This window comes from Notechis scutatus, chromosome 2 (genome assembly GCF_049901735.1).
Source record: "Notechis scutatus isolate UNSWTSFEM ecotype Mainland chromosome 2, rNotScu1.2, whole genome shotgun sequence".
Taxonomy (NCBI): domain Eukaryota; kingdom Metazoa; phylum Chordata; class Lepidosauria; order Squamata; family Elapidae; genus Notechis; species Notechis scutatus.
Genome location: NC_142010.1, coordinates 61,163,049 through 61,182,280, shown reverse-complemented (window position 1 = coordinate 61,182,280; position 19,232 = coordinate 61,163,049). Strand labels below are relative to the sequence as shown.

Here is a 19,232-nt window from a genome sequence, read left to right as displayed (position 1 = left end):
TATATAGAGATTGATTTGCTCTAAGATGGGTTAAATAGTATCACCTGTGTAATAGTACAAATGCTTTTGAACTTGCATAAGACTGGATGTTTATCTTTTTTTAAACTTACATGCCAAACTGAAATAAGAAAATGCAGATGCTTTTAGGAAACAATTCATTAAAATCAATGTAACTCTTAAAGCAGCTGCATTGTTACTTTGGGCTGCACCTATGCATAATAGAGAGGTTTATGTTCTGTCTGGATCTAATTCTACAGAGGTATTTCTTCTTTGTAACCTTTAATCATCATCTTGTGCTTTAAAATCCAAGTGGTAGATTAATGGCAATTACCAACTAATTACTGACTTACATGAAATGATTTCAACATCCATCCTTCCTCTCTGCATCCATTCTTTTCTAAGCAATCTGTGCCTGTTTTTCTATATCTGATGCTTTCCGTACCACAGAATTTGAATTGCAGAAGATTACAGACTGATTCTGTCACTTGTCTATTTCAATGTTTATACATTAATGTTTATTTTTCCCTATGTAAGAAACTTTGTAAATAGCTGAGTAATTGATACAGCGAGATTTCTCTTGTTTTTATGTAAAAGTAATGAAACGTGATGTTGCTGACAGTTTTCAAAAACAGGAATTCTGCTACAGAAATTAATTTTTAAGAAACTATATCTTTTGTGCACTCAAACATGGAACAAAAGGAGTTTTGGAAAAGTACTGTAAGTAGATCAGCTGATAAAGTGGAAGGCAGCAACCACCTGATGGTTTATCAAAACATACATTTTTGCTTTGCTAAGGAACACGTGAAAATATACCATCAGTTAAGCCAGCGATAGTCATTAAGAAGATGTACAGCTATTGACTGAAAAACACACATCCTTTCTCTGTACAATCAGCAAACAAGCTCCAAAAATGTTTCCACCTTACATAACATCCATTATAACCTGACCGCCTCTATGCCATCTGTACTCCTGCAGTGTTTTGAACATTATGATCACTCAGCCAACACATGATACATGGATTTAAGGTATGTTCCACTTTTAACAAATACTGTTAGCAGCTGCTTTTATTGGTGCTTTTGATTAATGCTTGACTTTTAATAGCAGTCTGTAAAAGGGCAAGCTAACAAGCAATTAACTGAGCCTCAAATATGTGGTTTTAAAATTTGTTGCTCTACTTAGAGAAAGCACATGAAAACGCTGATGCATGTTCTATCAGGGGGCCCTGAGTGTGTGGCTGCAGGACGGCCAGCAATACACTGAACCAAAAGTCTGAAATGGAAACAGATTTATTTCCTCCTTTTCCAAAAAAGTTTTAAGAAGCCTTTCAGCCCTGCTTAAAATTTGAACACTGTGTAGGATAGCTTTTTAAGTTACAAACAATAGAGCCCTGTTGCTGTTAATTAACATTTCCTACACAAATGAGAAAATGGCTTCTACTTTAGCAACAACACAAAGAAGTTGCAAAAAAGCTTTCTCATGAGAAAGAGGCAATAAACCCACTTTATTTCAAAACATTTCTCTTTTGAAACACTTACAAAAAGACTTCTGCATTTCTAAGCTTGCAAGAAGTAAAATTTAACAAACCTCGCCCTTAGGATATCTGTATCTGTATTTGTCCTGGTCTCTCAAAGCAAATTCTAAGGGATAATTTTCCTGAATTTCTTCATATGTCATTTCTTCACAGACTCCCTATAGAAACAAAGAAAATAAGAGACTACATGAAGCATAACAAGAAACATGGACTGGGCTCACAAAGATTCTGAACTAAAATGCCACTTTTGTCATGAATAAAATTAAAACAAAATATATAATAATAACAATAAGAAACTAAACAAAACCCCACCACTCCAAATACCTTCTGGTACAAAAATATATATCTTTAGCTTCTTGTTGGAGCTAAGCAAACCTTTAGGGTAACAAATGGTTTTACTCCCCCTCACCAAACCTCCACAACACAGGGACTTCCCAGTTTGATCTAATTAATCAAATCTACTTTCTCAGATTATTTTTTCAAATACATCAGAAAAATCAGTAATTATCAGGGGATTTAGTCCTAATGTTTTTCAAAATTCAATTAATTAAATTCTTAATGAATTTATTTCAATTAATTACTGAATTTTAACCCACATTTCTATCAATTTCAATGAATTATTTGAAATGATAATTAAAAAAAACTTAAGTGACTGTCAGGTTGAAAAGTCATTCTATCTATCTACCTATCAATCAATAAGACATCAGGGCAGAACAACTAGCATTTTATTTTCACACAATGATTAAAACAAACTTTGATTTGCAACTTAACTTTAAAGCATCCATTCAAATTAGGGATAGTTGTCAAAAATAAAAATGGTTTATTGCCTGACATCGGTTTGGAAATAAAGGAAGTAATTCTGTAGCAAGATGGGGCAAGTTCCACAAATACTCTCTAAAATTGCTGAAACCAACTAACATTTACCTTTTTAAAGCATAATATTATAACTAACATTATAGTTTTATGACAAGAGAAGCAATAAGTGCAGTGCAATCTAATACATTTGAAATAAGCCCTGAAGACTTGTCTGATAGGTACAAAACTTCAGGAAGCTGCAGGAGCTCAACATCATCGTAAAAAAACCTCCAAGCATTGATGGTTATATATGTAACAGAAAAGCATCCTACCGCATCAATTTCATTTAAAACTTTCCACTGCTCATAAGGCACTCTCAGAGCCTCAGCAGTCTGAATGGTCCTCTTCATCTGACTTGTCCAGACCTTCAGATCTTTGATGTTTTGATCATTAATGAACTGGCCCAAGCTCTTGGCAAACTGGAAAAGGTCATTAAAAATACATTATACTGTCACAGATACTCAGATTCAATGTCAAAAGATAATAAATCTTGAATGCGATCTTTCAAAAGCTCATGTAGTCCTTCAACAAAGACATTTGGCTTGCGCTTAAGAATCACAATATTCTTTTACTAAAATGAGAGGGTACTCTAATTTTGATGTAATAAAAAGTTGCAAGAATGTAAGGAACTTCCACTTGTAGAAGTATAACCTCCAGAACATTTCTTCTTCAGGCTGAAAGACTTATGTTTTTAAATAGGAAAAATAAATGGAGGCCTGTGATATCTCCATGTTCCTGTATGTGACTGCAGTCTTTCTTGAAATGTTTCACACTGTTTTTAAGAATCTTCTGATATCACTGTTTCTCAATCTCAGCAACTTTTAAGATGTGTAGACTTCAATTCCCAACATTTCCTACCCAGCAATCCATATTGTAAGCCTGAACACCTGGTGATCACCTCACAGCCCCACAAAAGTTGCCATTAACTTGTAATTTTTAACATGTCCCTGAGGGAAAATTAATAAATATGTCATGTATGTTTGTAGTTAATTTAACATTTTATTTAAATTAATCCAATGTAGTTTCTGTTCTGACCCTATTTATTTCTTTGTAATCTGGTTTATCATTCAAACGCAAAATTCAGAATGTTCCATATCCTTGGCTGTCTGGATCCAAATCTCTCCTTAAATCCCAGAACACAAACAAATGCAAGATAATGCACATTTTTAAAAATTACTTAAATTTTAAAGTACATTTTAAATGTAATAAAATACAGAGCTACAATAGATAGAACGTAACTACCTCTTTCCCTCTATTGGATAAGCCTGTGTCTCCTCCTATTCTTCCCTTTAGATTTAGTTCACTTTCACCATGTCGACACAGGTAGATGGAACGAGGAGTTACATGGATATTCATGAGGTAGTAAACAATCCGACTCTGAATATGATCCATTACATGGTTTACAAGGTAACTCCTTCCAACATCCATGATTTTAATATAAGAAAGATCCCTGTAACAATAGGACACATAATTAATTATTGCCCTATTTAGCCTCATGCTTTATTTATCATCATCAGCCACAGAGACCAGGAATAAATTTTATTCACCTTCATTTGAGGAAGGGTGCAGGTAGTCCTCAGATTATGTCAATTTGTTCAGTGACTACTCAAAGTTACAATGGCACTGAAAAAAATGGACTTACAAACAGTCCTTGAAGTTCTGGCCACCATATCTGCCCCTTCTCCAGTCAAATGATCAAAATATGGGCCAGCCTGCATTTATAACCACTCAGTACTGCCCCGGGCACTTCCCACATTCCCTATTGCCTACCTGTATCACCCACTCTCCTGCCTGCAGCACCAGCCTGTACTGTACAGCGTGATCCCCAACCTTTTTTATGCCGCGGCCCGGTACCGGCATCAGCTGGGCGCCGCAGCCCGGTACCGGCATCAGCTGGGCGCGCCATCTTTTTGATGAAAAAGTGCTTCCGGTGAGCTTTCTACCCGGAAAAGCTCACCGGAAGCACTTTTTCATCAAAAAGATGGCGTGCCAGGCAACCAGTGGCCCGGTAGGACTTGTTCTGCGGACCGGTGCCGGTCCGCGGACCGGTGGTTGGGGACCCCTGCTGTACAGCGCTTATCTGGGGCACTCACCCAGCCCACTTTGTCCCTCAACTGCTAACCTGTTTGCCTGAGATCTTGCCTATTTCCACTTAATGACCTGAGTGGTCCTGGGGTTATGACAGCAACCAGGATTACCATTGCTAACAGATTCAGTAATGTGAGGTTGTGTTTCACAGCCCCATCATTTAGTGATGGACATTCCAGCCCTGACTGCCATCAGAACTCAAGGACTACCTGTGGTTCCACAGTCTAACAAAAATAACTTTAAGTGACAGGAATTTTGTTAATATGCAATGTATTTATTTTATTTACATTCTTTTTACATTATGGTATATTGTTGGAAAGTCCAAAATACCCATGTTAAATTCTGTGATTATTTCACATTAGGTCATTTTTTTAGGCAATCGTGGAATTTCACTTTTTCTTTAACCTTTTTCATTTCCCATTTTTCCTCACTCCAGGACAAGCAAGGTGTAAACATCAACAATTGAGTAATAAAATCTGTCAGGAATACAAATTCTCACAGTAAAAGACCACAGTGTTCTTTGTTGATTTTGCTGACTGATAAGCACACATTCCTGTGCTTTATTTATGACCTGCTTTATCTCACGATTCTATCTTCTAATACTAAAAGCATTTCTGCTTATTCTCATTACTATCCCATTTTTCCCTTTCTTATTAAAAGTATTTATATTATCTCTCACACATTAATTTATATAATTCATCTGAGAGGATGTGTTCCCCTAAAACTTATAGTTAAATGGATTAAACTTTAAGGTACCATATTATTGTTTTTTAATTAAAACTGAAATGGTCACTTACTTGTCTAGATTTTCATCCAACGTCTCATATGAATTCTTGTAACACTCAATTCTTTTCATAAAGTCCTCTGTAGCTTCATCACTAGCACAGTCAATATAATCAGGACTGCCTAATTTCACTTGCTAAGAAACCACAGAATAAAGAAATCTCTAAATATTATAAAAGAAATCAATTAGTTGTATGATGCTTTCCTAGATTCTGTGTTTTGAGTAGAAAAAAAACTAAATTTAAAAGAGAAACCTAACTTATAACTTCAACAATTTAGGGAAAATGTACAAATTATATATCGGTAGATAATGTGGATAGTAAATTGTTATCATAAGATTGACACTTTCGTTTTCCATTATTTTCATTTCTATAGCCTTAATTTAATATATTATGTCCTATAGCGTATTGTCTACATATCATATGTATAGGGTATGTGTGTGTGTGTGTGTACACACACACACACACATTTGATGACCTTTTATTTAAACTAAATTTGTATATCAGTGATTGCATGACCTCTGTAGATGCCATACACTAAATAAAATAAATTTACAGGGTTTGATGATTGAGAAATAATATTCCCATACTTCTCCTAGGCTTGTTCTGCAATTTTATGGTTAAGTTTGTTTTCTGACTTTCTTGAAAGGAAGCAGAGTTCACCGGTAAAAAATGTATTTTGCAAACCAGTTTCTGAAAATTCAATCCCTAGTGAATGCAAGAATGCTTGGGAAGAAAACCTGGAAAGCTCAGTCAGTTAGGACTAGGTTTTGTAGATTACAAACTTTTATAATTAAGTAAAAGGGTGTAATGTAATCTACAGTTTAAAAACAAACCTTAATGGGAAATCAATACAGAAATATGTTATCTGCATGCATGCATGTATATATAACATTTAAAAGTTTTTTTTTTTACTTGAGTATGGCAGGGAGTGAAGCAGCTAGACCAGATTGAGTGGTTCTGGGAAGTAAACTGAGCACAAAACATTTTAACGTAAACGGAAGTTTTGACTCACCACAATATTTGCAGCAATAACCTCAGGATCAACGCATACTGACTCCACAAAAAAAGTCTATAAGCCAAACAGGAAGAACATTGATGTTGGACCCTTGCATAATATTTTTCACTTTTTAAAAAAATGCAAAGCAGGCTTCAACTTATTCAAAAGCAAAACACAGTGCTGTATAATAAAACAAATAGTAGTTCTTGTTTAGTAACCACAACTGGAACTAGCTATTTAATTGTTAAGTAAAGCAAAGTAGCCACTAAATTAAACCACAACTCTGCTTATGATCTGACCAGCTTTCCATTGCTTAACAGACCTATGGTCATAAATGGAAGGATTGATTTAAAGTTACTTTTTCATCACTGCCATAACTATGAACAATTGCTAAACAAGGCAATCATTAAACGAGGACTACTACCTGTAATAGTTCAAACCTAACCATACAAACTTTTTTTCTTATATAATTACTATAATGCAATTGTAGTATGTTAAACATTCCTTTGATCTTTTTCTCAACTAATTCAGATAATATGGCTTTAATGAAGTCCTTTGAAATCTAAGCATTCTGGATTTAGAGTTCATGCCACATAGAAAGGGAATGTCTTTTTCTCTACTACTCTACTCTTTCTACTCCTGACCCCTGGAGTAATATTAAAATAGTATAAAGGGTATTTTAATTGTCATGTAATAGAAAATATTTTAAAGAAAATTCCATACACTGTACTATTCTAAAGGAGTAAATCAAAGAAACATGGCAATCTCTCTTCCTTATTCCCTTGCAAAAATATGTGAGAGTTACAATAAACAAGGCAATTAATGGTAGATGCAATATTAAAATTACCAGCATTTCTAATCACAACAGAACTTTCTTTCATATTAACTAGCAGCAGAAACTATTGCTAATCATTACTGTCAACAATAGAATTAAAATTACAGAATAAATTATAAGTATAATTTACTAGAAAATTGAGGGTTTTTTAACAGAACTACTTACAGTCAATATTTTTCATATGCAGTTATAGTATGTTTCTTTGTAGTCAGTGTAATATTTAGAACAAACATTTTATCCAGGACTAAATAATTTTAGCATCTTTACGCAACTGACCTTAAATCCATTTTCTTCCCCAAACTTATATATGGTGTCTCTACGTTCCCTTGTAGTATTTGTAGCATCAAAAACCTACATGAGACAATACAAGAATCAATGGTATATCACTGGATGTGTGTGTGTGTGTGTGTGTGTGTGTGTGTGTGTGTGTGTGTGTGTATTCCCGTAATATTTCATATATCATTAATAAAATGTAATAGCTTCATCATAAATATTTTAGCAACTACTGTATGTTTTTTCATAGTATGTAGGTACATTTATCTTCCATATATACGCATAGTAATGGCAAGCAGAACAAATAGTGCAATTAAATATGTATTTGCTGAGATGTTAATTCCCCCAAACATGGCTGACACAAATATTTTGAAGTGTTATCATGAATAAAATGACAGAATGAATCTACTCAATAGGACTATATCCTATATAACTATATATTATTATAATATAACTATATAACTATATTATTATTCTACATAACACAATTTTACTATGAATGTGCTGTAAGATACAAATACAGAAGAATAAAAATTTTCCAGAATTGTTAACAGATATATTCTTACAATTCATGAAATGCCCCATCTCAAACTAACATTAGAAGATTATGCACAAAAACTACAAATAAAATATATAGGACGTTCTGCCTATTGTATGTCATGTTGTCCCCATATATTTCTAAGACTTTCTAAAGCAAAATGCCTGTCCAAATATTTGTTTCATTCACCTTTCTTTCTACTATAATTAATACACATATCATACTAACCTCCTATACCTAATGTTGTTTGTCTATTTATTTGATTTTCACACTACCCGACTAAGAAACATGTTAGAAATAAAATAACATATTATTCCAGCTATTTCATGGGGCTATCATTTTAAGGTGTTAATTTTCCAAATGTGACTTACAAAGCATTTAGCAATGCAGCGATTTAAAATTACCTCTGTATTATAAAAATTGATGTCAGCAGATACAGATATGAAAATTATCCACTGACGCAGGCAGAAGGTTAGTATTATGTAGCATTTATTGTAATTTTCTTCAATAATAAATTGAGTGACCAGAAGAAACTATGAAACGGGCTAAACTGGATCTAATTTCCAATCTCACAATATTTATATAGCAGCTTATGGAATTTGAGAGCCACCACCTCAAAAGCCTGGGAAAAACGGTTCTAGTACTCATTTGTTTAGCAATGCACCATAGAACACTTACTGCCACGTGCCCATTTTCTTCACAAAGATATCGTTGAACATCATTTAGTGCTGCTAAGGCACACTTTCTTAAAAAGAAGAGACAACACTCTGGTTATACCCTTGACAAGACTTCTTAGTTATACACAGGGCTATTTCTAGCATTATTAAAAGACTGTGCACAAAACAAGACGCAGACTTACATACAAAAGCACTTAAAAGGCACAGTTCAGAAATGCTGGAGCAACTTAGGTGTCTTCCTCCAGTTCACAGAATATGGACAATAAAATAATGATTACAGGAAGAAAACTTAAGACTGAGCCATGCATCTCTCAAGACAGCTATCCTACTTTCCCAACTTGGTAGAAACAACCAACAGCATCAGCTGTTTTCTAATTCGCTAACATCAACATTTATTTATATCAAAACAGCAACATAATGACAAACTTACTTTCGGATTTTCAGGGCTTCTTTATTGTCTGGCAAGAAGAATTCAAAGGACTTGTATGTTTTCACCAAATCTCGACGGTACTGACCAACATTAAACTCTGTGTAGAAAAATCAAGGAGGAAAATTAAGTTTTTTATTTTCACCTATAATTTACATTTATAGGATAAGGTGTACCAAGATGCCTTATTTCTGCCATTAAATAAGGTGTAAGTTATCTCGAGTAGCCAAAAAATTTATTACACATTATCGTCTTAAAAGTCTATGAAGATTCTCAGTCATCCAGATCATGGCTGTCCCAAAGATGCTTTTTCAAGATCTGAAGAAGCTTCTTGGATGAGAAGCAAAACATCTTACAACAAAAACAACCCTAACCAGGTCACTTTAAATTATATCCTAAATATTGTTTACAGGAAGCTATCAAGGGTACTGCTTTTCTTTTCCAGTTCTTCTTAGATCCAATTTTTCCTGTGAAGCTTTTAGCTGACTCTTACAATGCCTTACAACTTAAATCTGTGATTAAGTCTAACAAAACAAACCATCTTTGCTTCCTTTTCTATTTGCTTCCATTTTCCTTTCCTTTACCAACTTTTTAAACATTGGTAAAGCAGTATGCACAATAGTGACATTTTTACAAAAAAATATATAACAGTAATAATACCTTTAACTAATAACATCAACATCTACCTAACCTGAGTCCTGAGAAAGGACTTGATAGATTGATAAAAATGCCAAATTCAGTCTAAACATCTGGCTGACTATGTGATGAACCAATAAAAATCTTATTGTTACATTTTTTCTTTGTTTTATTTTATTATTATAAAACATATATTACATTTATTATTTCAATAGTGTGGACTAGAGATTATTAGCATTCTAAAGTTTAGATAACTGAGACCTTTAAAGATAGAAAAGTTACTATATCAATATTAACTCATTTAAAATACCAGTTTAATAAGCATAAGAGTTGCTTAATTGGAAAGGTAGGCTGCATATAAATGTAATAAATAAAAGTACATAAATAAATAAGGTTATTTAGCTTTTACATCCCAAACTGGATGTATTATTATTATAACTTTAATAATCAAAGTATTCGGTGTAAAATAAATTTCTGTTTAAACTGATTACTTAATACTATCCACTGTGTTGTTAGAGAGAGAGGAGAGGGAGAGAGAGAGGGGGAGAGAGGGGAGGGAGGAGGAGGGAGGGAGGAGAGAGAGAGGGAGAGAGAGAGAGAGAGAGAGAGAGAGAGAGAGAGAGAGAGAGAGAGAGAGAGAGAGAGAGAGAGAGAGTTAGTGAGTCTGGGCCATCCGTCAGCATGCAGATGAAGAGTCAATCGCCCCCAGGTTTGAAGGTGGTTAATGAAGAAGAAAAGGAACAGCTAGGTCCAGTGCCCGACGGGTGGCTGCGCAGAAGGCAGAGAAGGGGAGAGCAGTGGAAAGCCATGGCCTGATCCTGGGGAAGGAAGAGCCACTGCTGCTAACGAGGCCCCACCCTAGCTCTGGGGATAATAGGCAGTGGGCGGAGATGAATAGGTGTGGCAAAAAACTATCTATCTTGTTTGTATGTATGGAATACATGCATACATTGTATCTGTTATGAATATAAGTCACCTAACAGGTATTTGGGTTGGAAATATATAAGCCAGGATAGACATTTTAATACTGTATCTTTAAGAAAATGCAAAAAAGTGTAATTGGGTGTGGTTTCTCAAACGGCCATAAGATGGAGCCAGAAACCTGGTTTGTCTTAGTCTTAGTCTCAGAAGAGAGTGTGAGTAAGTCTCTGTTTCCTTCTGTTGGAGAGTATTGCCGTTCCATTTTTCCTAATTCCATTTTCCTAATTCCTAAATCCTACCTGGATTTGATATAAGTCTGATACTGAACTGTTTTTGACACTGGAATTTGTTATTGGATTATCCCTGGATTGAAAAACTGACTGATTTAACCTGTGAATTACTTTGGACTGCTTGTTTTGAACTTTGCTTGAAAGTTTCTGGAAGTAAAAACCTACATTTACTGTACAGTGTACTACTCTCAAACACTACTCTCAAATACGTCTCCCTGTATGCACTCATTCTCCTAACCGGGAATTACCTCAACAGTATCTATGGGAACTATTCTTACCTAAATTTTGGTTAAACCTCTGTGGTGACAGCACTCACCTTTCGTAGGCACTCCAATCCAATTTAAGTAGCGTGTCAATTTTTTTGATATGTAAGTTTTTCCTCTTGCTGGAAGGCCAACCATTACAATCAGAGTAGGACAGTTTGTCATGCATACTATTAAAAAAATGGTACAGTTAGTGTTCATGAAAAACAAGAGCATTAGTCATAGTTCTGAAGACTAAATTAGGAAATAGCTGCATCTTTTTGTGAGAATAATAGCACTCAAGGGAGAGCCTTGTCTTTTTGATGAAGTATTCAAAAGAGTGTACTGTTTTTATTAGAAGTTCCCCCAAAGCCACTAGTTCCACAAATACTTGCAATAAATTTTACATAGTTATTCTAAAATCAACTTTAGAAGCCCATTCACACGTCTCATCTATTCGTGAAGTACTGCATCCCCTTGAATTATTTTTTTTAACAGAATCCAAGAAACTCCCTGAAGATAGATTCCAGCATGAATCTGAAATCTCGGAAGACAAAACCTCTGGTCCCAGTGACCAAGCCAGATTGGATCCTGCAACATTATGTTGGGACACGTATATTCACCATCATTTTTTTTAATTACTCAAGCCAGCTGTGGTATATAATCTGCTTCCTACCTACCACTATTTATCTCCACCAATTACTCTTATGCATTGAACCTGGAAAAAATCTTTGGAAGACAATGCCTAATCTTTTTTCAAAATATAGACCAGTAATGAGCAACAGTCATGTTGTAATTCAGTCCTGGCTATGACAAGATATGCCATATATCCAAGCAATTGTTAAAATGGTCAAAAATACTCAAGTTGTTGTGCAAGGCCAGAAAAATCTCACAAAGCATCAGTCATGTTATTTACAATTTTAAAATTGTTTTTTAAAAAATAGAACTCAATAACTGTCATCTCATGAAACAATTACAGGCATCAATGTAACAAAAGAAAACTATGCTAGTGCAGAGACAATAGAGCGGAGGTAATGATAGAAGTGAACATGAGTTTGAGTGAACTGGTTGAGAGTGGAGGACAGGGAGGCCTGGCATGCTATGGGCCATGCTGTCACAAAAAGTCAGACATGACTTCGCGACTGAACAACAACCAAAATTACTAAAACTCACTCAAGGGTTGCTTAAGATAGGTATATAAATATATAAATCTTTTCAATAAATAAAAAATAATATGCTTATATAATAAATATTCTACATTTGTTACCATAGTAAATACTACTCTTGCTTTGTAAAGAGGGTAATATTACCCCTATAGTCAGCTATTCCCCAAAAACTTATGTAAAAATTTAAGAACACTGCAAATCAGACAGTGTTGTCTATTTGCTGACGTTCATAACAAGAGGAAAAAGTAATTGGAAAACATTACTTTTATTAGTCCAAACTTTAGAATCTCTGGTTTTTTTAAGGAATCTGGGGGCATATTACAACCAGGAATTATCTGGTTTGTACAAGTTAGCTTGTACTTCATTGGTGAATTCAGTTTCTTTAATTTTCACCATTTCTAGGATGGCTTATGGACAGGGGAAATGAAAGGGGTAGAATGGAAAAATAAAAAAATTATTTTTCTATCATGATTCACCAATAATGTATTAATGACACTGGGATAGAAGGAACTGTTTTGTTTTTTCTAATGCATATCTGAAACAGATACAGCTCCTCCATTAGAGCACTAGACTGAGATGGTTTATCTTTAATGAAGCTATGATACTTCTATTGCATTTTTCAGAAAAACATTCAAATATATAAACACTATAAAAATAAGTAGTAATATTTCTATAGAATATGGACCAGCAACTTATGACCATGAGGCTACATTTAGCCCCTGATCTAATCAACAATTTAGACTCTATCAAAATATGTTCCCTGGTAAACAACTACCTGGAACAAGTAAAAAAAAAGTTATCAAAAAAAGATGGAGAAGATAAATACATCCTCAAAAGGTAACCTACGTGTTTTTGGCTTAGATCCCCCTACTATTATGATGCCTCCAAAGAGTATCCAAAAGACAAAAATTAAGTTTCTATTTAATCTAAAACAAGAAAAATATGTATTGCAAACACTAAAACACACCAGAATACCACACAATTCTTTACATTTATATAAACTCATCTTACATAACAATTCAGAACTTTTTTTCCCCTTCCCGCACACGCAAACTAATACTGATCAATATTTTATCAAACTCTTTACAAATGAAGCTAACTTTACTATGAAAATTTTATGTAGTGGGATTCCCTTCTTTCTCCTTTCTCTTCAGATCCCCTTCAAAATGATGCACTAAAAACCTCTGAAGCAGATTTTGAGAAAATCAGTTCTTCCTCCTGATTCCAATGGCCGGTCTACCAGCAGAAGGAATTAATCCTTTCCACTTATAATGGAATATAAAATTACCAAGCACATTTTGTGCCATTCTTTCTTTCAATGGTGTCAACTTAGAACTAAAAATCCGTGTGGCCATCAGGTATCAGCAAAAAGATTTATCATATTTCTGGTATTTAGTAACTGTATTTTTTAATTTTTGCATCACCATGTGGTAGCCATATTTAACCACTTAGTTAAGAAAGGATCTACTGCAAATCATTAGGCAACAAATGTTTTTGAGTAATTTCCCAGCAGCGATAAAATCATGCATTTAGAAAAACCAAAACTAATAAGAACAATTGCAAGGAAGGCACTGATAAATGCACTAATTTTGAGATGCAGATAACAGATACACATAAGGAGATGATAGAAAAAATAAGCTAAATGTTGCAAAACAAAACAGATTATAAAACAATTCCAAGACAAAATAACAAACTGTCAACTGCATCAAAGAATTGTGATTGTAAACTTTCTCGGCTACCAAAAGTGAATTAATGCATGTGCGAATCACTTACTTTTTGAAACCTACTTATGCCTTTACTTATTTATAAATAATGGCTACAAGCCAATTCTAGTTATATATGTGCATGAGCAAACCTTAACTTTAATTAGGGTTCACTGCATAAAACACAATAGTTAATTGTTTAAATAACTTTTTGAAGCTGTAAAGATCTATTATACCTAATATTTAATATTTAAGCTCTTACAGCTCTTTTGCAGTTCAGCTACTGAAGATTTATATTTGAAGTCTGCAAGACTCCATTGTCCAAAACTTGCAAACAGAAGTTTAATATTTTCTGTACTTGATGGAAGCGAACATTGCAATATTTTATGTTTGCTGCTTATGAAGTTTTTTCTTATAAGTAAATAAAAACACACATATGATCCCACTTATATACTAGCATAACTGGGAATTCCTTGTTCAAATGATTAACTAAAAATGGCACCTGTTGCAAGCTAATATTCATTTTAAAAATATACTTCCATTTGTAGACATCACAATGCAGTAACAATAACTTAAGGGTATGCAATCCATTGCTTTGAATCATAGTTCTCATTTTTGACTGCCAACCAGAACCAAGTGTTTCTAAGTTGTTGATATTAAGACAGAATATGGACAATCCGTAATTAGAAACAATTATGCAAAAATGAAATTCTGAGAACCTCTGCCAACTGGGCTGAAGCAGGAGAGAGACCCTCCCTAAGAAACCCTCGGGAAGGGCCTTCCAGGTGGCATCATAGATGCGCCTTGTAGAAGGTTTGTGAGATGCCAGGATAGTGATGATGACCCTTTCAGGAAGATCAGCCACCTCTAGCTGCTGCCACCCAAGTGCCACATGGTCAGCTTGAGCCACAGGGGCTCCAGGTGGAGCAGAATCCCCTGATGAAGGGAGGTTAGATGGGCTGGGATCCTCCAAGGAGAAGCCCCCAATAGGTTGACCAGGTACACAAACCAGGGCGTCCTTGGCCAATAGGGTGTCAGGAGGAGGAGCTCCGCTCGTTCCTCCAACATCTTCCGAATTACTGCCGGAATGATGGGAAGCGGGGGAAAGGCATAGAGGAGATTTTTGGGCCATCTGCCCCAAACAGCATTGGTCCCCTTAGCTCCCTGGCAAGGAAACCTGGTGAAGAATCTGGTAACCTGGGCGATTTGAGGAGTGGAGAAGAGATCCACCTCTGGCGTTCCGAATCTGAGGGAAAGGTCCCTGAATAGAGACGGGGGAATGGACCATTCTGCCTGGTCAACTAGGCTCCTGCTGAGCCAGTCGGGCTGGGAGTTGTCGATCCCGGAGATGTGGTCCAAGATTGACAACAGGTGTTTCTCTGCCCATAACACCAACCGTAGCGCCTCTCCCATGAGGGCTCTGGACCTCGTCCCCGCTTGCCGGTTGACATGAGGTATGGCAGCCACGTTGTCCATAAGGACTAGCACATGAGAGCTGGTCACTGAGTGCCTGAAATGCTTGAGAGCTAGAAAAATGGCTCTGAGCTTTAGCCAATTTATGGGAAGGGCCAGCTCTGACCTGGACCAAGGTCCTGAGCTATCTGGCCCTGCATATGGGTACCCCAATCCAGGAGGCTGGCATCGGTGGTTATCACTAGCCTGTCTGGGACCCTGAAAGGGAGTTCCTTCCAGAATAATGGGGAATGCCACCAATTGAGAGATCTCCGGATTTGTGGCGGGAGCGGGACCTTGATGGATGACAGGCTGGTTCCTGCTCGTTGGTAGGGAAGCAGGAACCATTGGAGTGGATGGGAGTGGAAAAATCCGTGGCTCTGGAGATATGACAGGGTAATTTGCAGACCCCGATGGGCTGCATGGATGAAGGTGGACAGCATTGGATCCTTACTGGAACAGAAAGCAGAGATGCCATCTATGCTGCCAGAACCTTCGTGAAGACCCTTGAAGCCGATGAGAGGCCGAAGGGAAGTGCTCGATACTGGTAATGGGTATTCTGATAACAAAAACGGAAAAACTGGCGATAATGAGGCCAAATGGGGATGTGGAGGTAAGCCTCCATGAGATCAATGGAAGAGAGGAGATCGCCCTCCTGAACGCTCTCTAAAATAGAATGCAGAGTCTGCATTTTAATTTGTTTGTATTTTACAAATTGGTTGAGAATTTTTAGATCCAGGATGGTTCGCCACCCCCCGAGGCTTTGGGAACGATGAAAAGGCGAGAGTAAAGCCCACGTCCCCGTTGAGAGGGGGGAACAGGTTGAATAGCTCGGGTTTCAAGAAGGCCTGTTTCATGAGGTCTTGCCTTGAAATGTCCCGAGACAGGCCAGCTCAAAAAAAACATTTTTTCCCCTTTTGGGGGTGGCATGAGGAAGTCCAATTGTAACCCTGACCTAATAGTGCAGAGCACACAGGCATCCGTTGTTGACTCCTCCCATTTTGAGGCAAAGAAGGCTAGGTGACCTCCGATGGGTGGGGAGAACGAGGGATTACTTAGAGCGATGGAAGGAACGACCCCCCCCCCGAAAGGCTGTTTACCAGTAGAAGGTTGTTGCCTGCCAGATGTTTCTGCACGTTGCTCTTGGCGATGGGAGTATGGACTCTGAAACTGGGGGAAGCAGGATGAGGTCTCCACTCGAAAGGCAGGAGGGCGATAAGGAGCTGGGTGATAGTCGGCTCTCTTCCCAGAGGAAGAGAGAATCTTACGTTTATCTCTGGTTTCGATGCAATAAGGTTCAAGAGCATCGCCAAAAAGCTTATCACCCGCGAATGGAACTGAAACCAGCTTCCATTTACGGCGTGACTCCGCCTGCCAATTTCTGAGCCATAACAGTCTTCTTGCTGCTACTGAAGATGCCATGGTCCTCGATGCAAATTTGGTGGAATTGAGAGTGGCATCTGCAGTGAATTCCGCCGCTGCAATAATCTTATTAAGGTCTTGGTGAGACCGAAGGTCAGATGTAGGCAATCTAATCTGGAGTTGGTGCAGCCACCATATGGATGCCCTCGTGAAAAAAGGATGCTGCTGTTGAAGGCCGAACAGCCCATGCAGCGCCGGAAAGTCAACAGAAGGCACTGCCAGGGCATTGTCCAGGGCTGTGCTGACGTTGTAGAAACGCTTATCCAGAGAAGATGGGCGAGGACCTGCCGAAGGGGAAGTGCACTGTTCCTGACCATGTCCAGGAGCAAAGTGGGAGAAGGCAAAACCCCTGCATGCACTACAGGCTTGGAGAAGAGTGCATCTCCCTGGCTAGAGGGATTTCCTTGTGGCTCAGGAGCCACTTCCTCTGGCAACAGCTTGGCAGTGACCAAGGCCTTGCTGAGTTATGGCCTGAAGAGAGAAGGATTGAAGACATGCAGAGGATGTCTGCTCTGGGTGAGAGTCCTCTTCCTCTTGGTCAAAGGTCTCGCCCTAAATCAGGGTGATGAGGCAGGGAACTTATAGATTGAGAAGGGAGAAGGGCCTGAGCCCTTTCCAGAGGTCGAAGAATTTGCTTGAAGCCTTCAGACAATCCCTGCCTAATGGCCAATGAGAACACTTCTTGGATATCCCCTGGTCTATGCTCAATGGTAGAGGCAGAAGGCCGAAGGCCCGCTGCTGTGGGAGTGAACGTGGCTTCAGGCCTAGATTGAGAAGAGGTTCGAGGCCTGGAGGGAGGGGGAGGAGCATAGGGCCCAGAAGCCTGTTGGAAATAAGGCCCAGATCTGCTTAGATCCTGAGGATCATATTGTACTGCAAAAGCCTCAGGAGACCAGGATGGAGGATGGAAAGGCTCAAGATAACTTCTCCTCCCCTGGGAGGGCTTGGCTGGGGCCCACGAGTATCACCTGAAATCTGCTGTAATTGCACTCCCTTCTGTTGAATAGTTCTGTTGAACTGCCTCTCTAGGGCTGCATGTCTGCGCTTTTCTGCCCTCAACTCAGCCTGAGTTCTCTGATATTAGCAGCCACCTCCCTCTGGACTGATTGGGTGCATTGCCTACAACTTTTTCTCTTATTGGGTTAAGAGACTGTTCCACGGGGGGGGGGGACTCTGCCTGACCCTTATCTTGCTCCATTGTAGAATAAAAGGCTCTTGCGATGGAAAGAAACTGTTTGTAAATTTTTCTATTAAGCCCCTTAAGGTATAAATGGACCCCGGGCTTACAATATGGCTGCTCACCTCGTGGTGGAAGGCTTCAATCCAAGATGGCCGCTGATTATGGGAAACAGGCTCTGAGATCGAAGAATCGCTCCTTAGGCTATAAAGCCCCGAGCGAAGTCAGCAAAGGAAAGGGCAGCGTCTGGCCACATGATTAGCTGGCTGACGCTGTTATCGGTTTGGCGATCGCTTTTTAGACCGCTCAAACCGCAGGCGTGGGGGAGGTCTACAGACGCTGCCCAACTTGCCTGAACAGCGCTCTGGCGACGCTGCTCCCAACCCCAACGTTGCAGGAGAGAGAGAGCCCTGCTCTCCTGGAAGAGCAGCTGTTCAGATCCTGGAAGCTGCTGAAGCAAGGAAAAAAGGTACTGAAGATCGCTGATGAGTGTTATCTAACAGAACGCTTTCAGAGACACAGCTACTGACTGAAAGGAGCTGAGTCAAAGCTGGGGTAACTTCCAGGGTCTGGCTTTTATATCTTAGTACAGACTCAGCTAAATGACATCATAGGAAGGAGTCAACCCATCCTGGGCTCTCGATGCAGCATGGAGGAGAAGATCTGGAGTTGGGGTTATGTAGTAGTTGTGTTTGCTAATGATACAAAGAGTTCAAGTTGATAAATGCAAAAAAGGGCTATGTAAATGGATTTCAAAATGCTGTTCTGTGTAGAACATATAGAGAGAATCCAAACTTCATTTACATATCAACATGATCTTGGCATCACATAGACTATTAATGAAAAAGTTAGGCCAATTGCAGCTGCTGTAAAAAAAGGCAAGGTCCATACACGGAATTAAGAAGGAAATTGAAAATAGAACTGCTGATGCAATGTTCTAGTACAAGTACAGGCAGTCCCAGGGTTACAAATGAGACCCTGTCATCTAGAGATTCAACTTAAAGTCTGTCTTTAAGTTGAATCTCTAGATGAGTTAGAACAAATACATATGTAAAAGGTAAATAAGAGGAAAACAAATATGTGATCTAACTTTAGATGGTGGATGATGTTCTTCTTTGATCTGGCAAACTGCTGAAGCCACACACTGTTTTCATGAGTGTCACAAAATGTGTGTGTTCATTATTGCAAACCACTGTACTTAACTCAAAATTTTAATA

General features: G+C 37.9%; 1 protein-coding gene across 4 annotated transcripts in view; it reads right to left on the bottom strand.

Annotated features, from left to right (window-relative positions):
* PFKFB4 (6-phosphofructo-2-kinase/fructose-2,6-biphosphatase 4) overlaps positions 1 to 19,232 on the bottom strand; it is a 98,374-nt gene that overhangs the window by 10,676 nt on the left and 68,466 nt on the right. For all 4 annotated transcript variants that reach the window (XM_026680528.2, XM_087954897.1, XM_026680525.2 and 1 more), the window contains exons 2-10: positions 11,170 to 11,286; positions 9,010 to 9,106; positions 8,581 to 8,647; positions 7,368 to 7,442; positions 6,272 to 6,328; positions 5,272 to 5,393; positions 3,629 to 3,836; positions 2,659 to 2,805; positions 1,585 to 1,689 (exon numbers count right to left, since the gene is read on the bottom strand). In XM_026680528.2, the coding sequence (XP_026536313.1) occupies positions 1,585 to 1,689; positions 2,659 to 2,805; positions 3,629 to 3,836; positions 5,272 to 5,393; positions 6,272 to 6,328; positions 7,368 to 7,442; positions 8,581 to 8,647; positions 9,010 to 9,106; positions 11,170 to 11,286 (995 nt within the window). The remainder of the gene's footprint in view (positions 1 to 1,584; positions 1,690 to 2,658; positions 2,806 to 3,628; positions 3,837 to 5,271; positions 5,394 to 6,271; positions 6,329 to 7,367; positions 7,443 to 8,580; positions 8,648 to 9,009; positions 9,107 to 11,169; positions 11,287 to 19,232) is intronic.